The 8,943-nt window shown below is 35.7% G+C and overlaps 1 protein-coding gene across 1 annotated transcript; it reads left to right on the top strand.

The window, feature by feature from the left end:
* Positions 1-8,717, top strand: LOC149615820 (bestrophin-4-like). Its single transcript, XM_089856822.1, has 8 exons — positions 1-423; positions 4,574-5,228; positions 5,471-5,605; positions 5,672-5,993; positions 6,066-6,143; positions 6,224-6,376; positions 6,462-6,694; positions 7,175-8,717. Exons 2-8 carry the CDS (start codon positions 5,050-5,052, stop codon positions 8,067-8,069), a joined length of 1,995 nt encoding a protein of 664 aa, XP_089712948.1. The 5' UTR covers positions 1-423; positions 4,574-5,049; the 3' UTR covers positions 8,070-8,717.
* Positions 8,718-8,943: the final 226 nt, after the last annotated feature.

Genomic DNA, 8,943 nt, shown 5'->3' with positions numbered 1-8,943 from the left:
GTACACGCATGTTCAAAAGTAATTTTCACGGACTGTTTTTAATCCTATCACGTGTAACGTTTGAGTATTAATACGCGCCAGGTTTCTGTACGCTGAAAACGATTCTTGAACTATATAGCTACAACTATAGAGCATATATGCCATGCGCAAAGGCTTAATCACGTGATATACGGCAGCCTGGTCGAAAATAAAAAACGTTTTCGCTTTGCGATCATCGACATAGCTAGAGAGTCTAGCGAACTAACGTCGCTTACGTAAAATCTACTCTGCTCTCTACGGTATATACTTTGAAGTTTCACCATTGCTTCACCGTTATACCGCTAAGCCTAACTTCAATTTCTGTTAAAATTTCTTACGGTATTTCGCAAGTGTCTGTTTCGATTTGACCGTATAGTATCTTCGAAATTCACTTCATCCTCTCTGGTAAGATACTGATTTTTATAACCTCTTGATTGTATAAATATAAGTCTAAGAATGGTGGACCGCGGTAGCAAGGAGAGTGTTGTTGGATCGTCTGTGACATTTCGCGGACTGAGACTACTGACTGGTAAAATCTGGTTTTGTGTCTACAGTACCGCTTGTGGTTGAGGGATACCCCGTAGAGAGCGTAATAATTACAAATAGACCGCGGATTTTATGGGTTTTATTGAGTTTAAGTGGTTCAATTTTATTAGTTACGGAAAATATTTTTATTGGGCGTAAAACGTGTTTTACATTGGACTATAGACGGGAAAATATGTTTTATATTGGACTGTAGACGTAGAAACATGTTTAACATTGGACTATAGTCGTAGAAACATGTTTAACATTGGACTATAGTCGTAGAAACATGTTTAACATTGGATTATAGTCGTAGAAGCGTGTTTTATATTGGACTATAGACGTAGAAGCGTGTTTTACATTGGACTATATGCGTAGAAACATGTTTTGCATTGGACTATAGACGGGAAAATATGTTTTACATTGGACTATATGCGTAGAAACATGTTTTGCATTGGACTATAGACGGGAAAATATGTTTTACATTGGACTATATGCGTAGAAACATGTTTTGCATTGGACTATAGACGGGAAAATATGTTTTACATTGGGCTATAGACGTAGAAACATGTTTTATTTGGGACTATAGGCGTAGAAACATGTTTTATTTGGGACTATAGGCGTAGAAACATGTTTTATTTGGGACTATAGGCGTAGAAACATGTTTTATTTGGGACTATAGGCGTAGAAACATGTTTTATTTGGGACTATAGGCGTAGAAACATGTTTTATTTGGGACTATAGGCGTAGAAACATGTTTTATTTGGGACTATAGGCGTAGAAACATGTTTTATTTGGGACTATAGGCGTAGAAACATGTTTTACATTGAACCATAGACGTAGAAACGTGTTTTACATTGAACCATAGACGTAGAAACGTGTTTTACATTGGACTATAGACATAGAAACGTGTTTTACATTGAACCATAGACGTAGAAACATGTTTTACATTGGACTATAGACGTAGAAACATGTTTTAAATTGGACTATAGACGGGAAAATACGTTTTCTCATTGAACAATACTCAGAAAAACATATCTTTTCATTGTACAACATTTAACAAAAAGAAATAGCCAACTATATAAAAATACCTAAAGAAAAACGTGCGGCTAAACCATATAACACAATGAAACACTGAAGGGATTGTCTATATATAGTAATCCCTCGATATTGGATCAATATTGTTAGGTAGATGCTGGCCACGGAATATCTAAATTTCTTTAGAACGCCTTGTTAATGCGTTACTATGTATTGAATTTTTATAGACTCCCAATTTCTAACAGTATAATAAAAAAAAAGTTATACATGATTCATTCAGTGAAATACTTTAATAAAAATTATAAACAATCCATTGATTTCTCTAAGTTGTTAAATATCTGATTAATTGTGTGGTGAAATTGTCCTTCAATTTGATGGTGTTTTATCTCGGAAACGTGATACATAAACCCTTTTATTAAACACTTTATACGAGATCTATTTCCGTATTTCATTTGAATTAAAACGTGACCCATTTTTAAACATTTGATAAAAATTATCTAAACCTCGTGTAGTTTTGATAAAAGTTAAGTTGTGTATGTTTTTATCTGCATCTTGCCACGAGGTTCGACAGATGGTCTAAAACACTCCCTTACTTGAACCAATCATAATATCTTGAATATAAGGAAAGAATTTGAAAGAACAAAAGGTGGTCTTTGTTTAGGGAAGAGTTTGAACTATTAGGGAAATTGGTAAGATTCGTAATTATTTTGAAAAATCGGGGAAAATTTCGTTATTGTTTTTAAAAATCGGGGAAAATTCGTAATTATTTTTAATAATCGGGGAAAATTTCGTTATTATTTATAAAAATCAGGAAAAATTTCGTTATTGTTTTTAAAAATCGGAGAAAATTCGTTATTATTTTAAAAAATCAGGGAAAATTTCGTTACTGTTTTTAAAAATCGGAGAAAATTTCGTTACTGTTTTTAAAAATCGGAGAAAATTCCTAATTATTTTTAAAAATCGGAGAAAATTCCTAATTATTTTGTAAATTCAGGGAAAATTCGTAATTATTTTTAAAAATCGGGGAAAATTCGTAATTATTTTGTAAATTCAGGGAAAATTCGTAATTATTTTGAAAAATCGGGGAAAATTCGTTATTATTTTTAAAACTCGAGGAAAATTCGTAATTATTTTGAAAAATCAGGGAAAATTCGTAATTATTTAGGAAAATTTAATAATCTTTTTTTTTTGGTCGGGTAAGATTCATAACTTTTTGGAAAATCATGGAAAATTCGTAATTAATTTATAAATCAGGAAAAATTCATAATTAATTTATAAATCAGGAAAAATTCATAATTATTTTGAAAAATTGTGGAAAATTCGTAATTATTAATATTATAATTTAATAGACATGTTCGAAATAAAATTATGTTTTAATATCCACTTCAGCATTTAATTATGTAATTCAGAAAATATCCAGTAGACACATGTATAATTAACCTAGATTTAACGTGATTATTTTTAACTCGAATTCAAATTTACCTCATAGTTTAAATATTCAATTCCCAAACCCATAGGAAAATAGCGTGAGACCTATTTTATGTGAAAACACAACAAAATTTGACCTAGTTACAAACTATATCGATTTGGGTGTTGAGAACCGTATTGTTTTATCTTCAATTTTCCCATTGTTTATATCGTACGATCTCTAGAAAATTACCTTATAAATAAAGATGATATTATTGTAAATCAGTCTTTAATAAAAATTTACCTTTTTTTCCACGATTTAAGAAAAATATTTCAATTGAATTAGGCCTAACTTATTTTCAGTCACGTTTTTTTGTTGGTAAAAGGTAACGCGTGAGTTCATGGTTTTGACTTAAAGGGGTAAAAGACCTTTTTTCTCGAAATATGTTTGCCATTTCGCAACGCCAAAAGTAAATTAAGATTTGCTTTATTATATTTGCTTTTAGGAATACATACAGCTACTAGGAATAATTGTGCCCCCTATTTATTTCTATGCGTGCGGGTTTGTGGGCCGGGCTTGAGAACTTACTACCCCCGTCACGCATTTGATAATTATGATGGCGTGTTTCTAACTGTGATATTTTCATTGGTTGGGTAGCAACGCGAGTTCCTAGGCTCGCGAGAGGTGCAACGTGCAGCGAGATAGATTATAAATTCGCTATGGGTAAAATTCGTCATACATAATGATTAGTTTAGTTAGCTCCTCCCATAAAATCCGCCCCAGATACATTTAGTGAAAATGGGTACACAATAATTCCTATTAGCTGTATGCATTCCTGTTGCTATGAACGGATATTACTGGTTTACTGAAAGCAGCTGAAAAATCAGCGTAAAGGTTTAGGTTGAGACAGAATGATTGATTGTAGATGTTTGGTGAAGGGTAACAATTTTGAAAAGCGAAGATTTTTACGATCATTTATTGAAAAATATTTGGTGGAATATTTGGGTCAATTGTCAGATTTATGTGAAAGGAATTGCACTTTTTTAATGTTATTATAAATTTAATCGTTAATTATGATTAAGATAAATAATTTTGATTAATATGATTATTATATTTGTATTCAGCTCGCCGAGATCTTTTATTTGAGTACCAACAACGTATACCTACGGTAATTTGAACTGACATTCCCATAGATTTTTAAAAACATTCCTATGGGAACTAAGGTTTATGAATTAGTATGGGAATTTAAAGTATTTTGAAATTAAATCAATAGTATTTTGTGCTGTGAACGGGTATAGTATATGGATATTTTTGCGTCTATCATAGATTTATAAGTAATATATTACATAGGAATCCCATGAATTATTATAGGAACTCCATGGGAATTTTAGTAATAACAAACCCTATCGTGTGAGTACTCATTTTAAAGGTCTCATTGAGCTGAATAACAAAACGAAATCAAACAGTACAAACTCCAAATCGTAATTAGGTCATATCCAATTACATATTATAACCTAGACCTACTCTACTCTACTCTATCCCCATACACGTATTTTACACGTAGGTTTTTTTCTGTTTTATTTTTAGCTGAAATACAACCGTGTTGGTACGGTGCATTTATCAACAATTAACGTTTACTGCCGAATTAGTACAACTCCTACAACGGAGCTTAAACCATGATCTGTTTTCAACGTATTCATTGCGATCAACCTTTAGTCCTCTTGCCTGACAGAGGGCGTTACAGTAACGCCGCTGATACTTGAAAAAATAAAAAGAATTTATTAACATTTATAATATAAATTAAATATTTTTATTATGTAAAATTATTTTTTAAACAACGCTAGGATTATTTTGAATTCGAGAAATTTTGTTTTTAGTTCGTGTGATCTTTTGTTTATATTTTTCAATTCTGATTCAATTCGGTTTTGACGTCAATTCCCGCAATTTTCATATCAGGAGTATATAAATAAATCATATCCGGAAGGGTGTAAGTTAAGTTAAGTTCGACACACTCGCGAAACTATCTTAGTTGAACTAGTTGAAGAAAAAGAAGAACATTAAAAATGACGGTTACATACTCGTTGAATGTGTCCAAAGCCCGTTTGTGCGGTTTTGCCAAATTATTGCTGAGATGGAGGGGCAGTATTTACAAGCTTCTCTATCGTGAAATTGCCATTTTCTGCGGGTTGTACTACAGTTTGAGTTTGCTCTACAGATATATTCTCTCGGAGACGCAAAAGAGGTACGTCACAAATTTTCACAAATCGTAATATTGATAAATGGTTATCGCCATTGAGTTCTTTTCTTTAATAGCTTTAAAATGAGTAGAAACAATGCAAGGTATAAATTTTGTGACATTTGTGAAATTTGTCACAAACATTATTTTTGATATAACCCTATGTTGTGGGTACTCGTTGGAAAGCTTATTTCGATACGAATCTAATGGTAGTGAAATCGGAGAATTTTAATTACATATAATTTCAGAGTGTTTGAAAGTGTGGCCAGATACTGTGATTCCTTCACCAACTTGATCCCCTTGTCATTTGTCTTGGGTTTCTACGTTTCCATCGTTGTCGGAAGATGGTGGCAACAATACATGGCTATCCCATGGCCTGATAAGTACGTCCGATTCCTTCACAACCGCGCTTCATCTTAGGACCTAACTAATCATAAAATTATAAACAGAACCAGTATGTTGATTGCGGCGTACGTCCATGGCGTTGACGAGCGAGGTCGAATGATTCGTCGAACGTTGGCCAGATACCTCAGTCTGTTGTCCGTCCTCACGTTTCAGGGCGTGTCTACCTCGGTCAAGAAACGATTCCCCACCCTGGACCACTTGGAAGAAGCCGGGTTGATGACCAAAGAAGAGCGAATGGTCTATGACGAAACTGCGGTGTCACATGGTAAATGGTGGGTGCCTGCTCAGTGGTTTACCGCCTTAGCAGTCCGTGCACGCAAAGAGGGTCGAATCAAAGATGACCAACTACTTCGCTCATTATTAGATGTAAGTTTGTTTATTTCTTCTTAAACTTTTAAACGTGACCTCTTTGGAATCTGACCACGTTTTCCCGCACAGGAAATGCACGTGTTTCGTGGTAATTGTGGAATGCTATTCAGTTACGATTGGATCAGTATACCTTTAGTTTATACACAGGTACTTGTCTTAAACAATTTTAAAATAACCCTTTGTCACATCGATTGAATTTGACACCTATCCAAAATAATTTCGCGCAGGTAGTGACATTGGCAATTTACACCTATTTCCTGGCAACAGTCATGGGTCGTCAGTACTTGGATCCCGGTCAAAAATATGCCGGTCATGATGTAGATCTTTACATTCCAGTCTTTACCATACTTCAATTCTTTTTCTATATGGGATGGTTAAAGGTAGGCATCCCTTATTCACCAGTAACCAGTACCAAAGCAGATCTTCTAGAACTAATTGAGTTCACAATTTGTGACCAACCCAAAGGTGGCCGAACAATTGATCAATCCGTTAGGAGAGGATGACGATGATTTTGAGCTCAATTGGTGTTTAGATAGAAACCTTCAAGTCTCTTTCATGATTGTCGATGAGATGTATCAAAGACACCCACGTCTGGTGAAAGACCAGTACTGGGATGAATTGGAACCTCAATTGCCTTACACCAAATCATCCGTTTACTTGCGTACCCAACCTCATTTAGGTTCCGCCATCAATTTAGAGTAAGTACATCTATTTATTGTACTTGTATATTAATTACCTTCAAGGGGCGGTAATTCGGTCAGTTTTCCCGAGGCTTGTACCTTCTAGGGGCGGCGATTCGGTCAGTTTTCCCGAGGCCCGTACCTTCTAGGGGGGCAATTGGGTCAGTTTTCCCGAGGCCCGTACCTTCTAGGGGAGCAATTGGGTCAGTTTTCCCAAGGACCTACCTTCTAGGGGGCGGCAATTCGGTCAGTTTTCCCGGGACCCCTACCTTCTAGGGGGCGGCAATTCGGTCAGTTTTACCGGGACCCCTACCTTCTGGGGCGGCAATTTGATCAGTTTTCCTGGGACCCCTACCTTCTAGGCGGCCCGGGCTAACTGTAGGGCTGTCTTGATGGGATCCCGCGATTACGTCATTTTTCCCTTGGCCCTCAAACCCTCTCGACCGCTGGGTTAATTCCATCCAATTTTAACTTAAAGACTTAATTGTCCCTTGACAGCATCGACCCAGAAGAAGCTGAATTCGTCGCCATGGAGACCATCATGGAGGAAGACAACGAAGAACATAACTACTACAACAGCCCACCAACTAGTCCTACCAACGACCTGGTACCACCGAGCTACAATTCACTTAGCGCCTCCAAACAAACGCTGAATGACAACCAAGGCGACACAACATCTCATTCTGGTTTCCGGCCCGAGAATCTGGGTGCCAAGATCTTCAACATGATTATGGGTTCGACAAGCACGGAGAATGTTAACAATGGTGTCACACCCAAGAAGGATAGTTCTTCAATCTTCCCATCGTTTACTCTAAAGACACCCAACAAGAACAAACACCATACCAGTTCGGTCAGCGAAAATTTGAACTCCGTGCATTACGATGGAAGGCATAAGAATTCGGTGACCGCGCATGATGAAAAAGATTCACACGGATCCGATGAAGGCATAAATATAACCATTCCTCGGAGAGGTGACTTAGGTACCATCGAGGAACGACGTTCTTTGATTCTGAATAGACACGCCTCCGTACCACATATGATGCACAGACATAGCAGGGACATGACAAATAACCACGCTGCCAATCCAACCACTGTCATATCGGTAACTGACCCCGAAGGCGTCGAGACACCATCTGAAGTACCTTCAACTTCTAAAGATACTAGTAAAGAAGGTAACAATATGCCTAACAATGTCTCATTCGCTGATAACCCGGTTACAATTGAGATACTACCGGTGGCGGTTGTTGAACCAACTGCCTTAGAGCAAGCCAATGCTCCGACATGCGCGGAATCGCCGTACGAGCCAAATTCATCGCAGGAAAGTTTGTCGCCAATCGAAAGTAATCAGAGCACCGTCAGTAGTTATGCCGAACTACTATCGCACCCTAAGTAATTCGACTAATTGCGCATTTAATTAGGTTTTTATTTATTTAAAATTGTAAGTGGTTTTGTTTTTATTTGGCGGGGCGTCTGCTCTCAATCTTAAATGAACTCTTTACTTAAGCCTCGGTTCCCTTTGAAATAGGGAGGGATAATGGCTTTGTCTATCTCGGTGATTTTCTAATTTAACATTTAGGGAAATTTAAGTTATATTTTGATAATATATAACTCCTAAGGAGTGTAAATCTTAATTATTATGAGTACTTTTGCTGTGGAGCTTTTTAAATCCGTCTGCTATAATAGCAGACGACGGGACACTTAATTGGGTAATTTATTTCTTTAGTCTTTCTTAAGATTTAAACTATCGCTAAACTATCTCTTAATTCTTCCATTAAAATATTATATATAAACTAACCGGGTTTAAGTTTTATACAACTACTAATATATCACAACAACAAAGAGAATGTGCAAATTCGCAACATTCTAACTGTTCTTTGTAATTTGCAACTTGCAATTTTGTCAAATCGACAAAGAAACTCTAATTTATACACGACAAAAAACAAAACTTCTCATTTTTATTATTAGCATAATTATGTTTATTTTTGTTTAATTAAGATATTTTATAAACGATAACTCGCCCCATTGTAAGTCCAGCAGAGGCCATTTTTTGGATTCCGTAAGCAAACCAATTTAGGCTTAGATAGTTGGCTAATGATTTAATTATTGTCACGTTAAAGTTGACTTAGTTAATTTTTTTACCTTAATATAATCTAGGTATTTTTTTATTAGTTAATGAAGATTAAAATCAAATATCCTAGCGTTTTTATTATTTAAATCAAATTTAAACCATTCAAGTCGTTAGGCCTTGGCTAAGCCTAACAGAAGAA

This window comes from Phalangium opilio, unplaced genomic scaffold, assembly GCF_054372755.1.
Source record: "Phalangium opilio isolate 3A_F unplaced genomic scaffold, DU_Popi_V2 ptg000217l_1, whole genome shotgun sequence".
In the NCBI taxonomy this organism is placed as follows: Eukaryota; Metazoa; Arthropoda; class Arachnida; order Opiliones; family Phalangiidae; genus Phalangium; species Phalangium opilio.
This window is presented reverse-complemented; position numbering and strand designations above follow the sequence as displayed.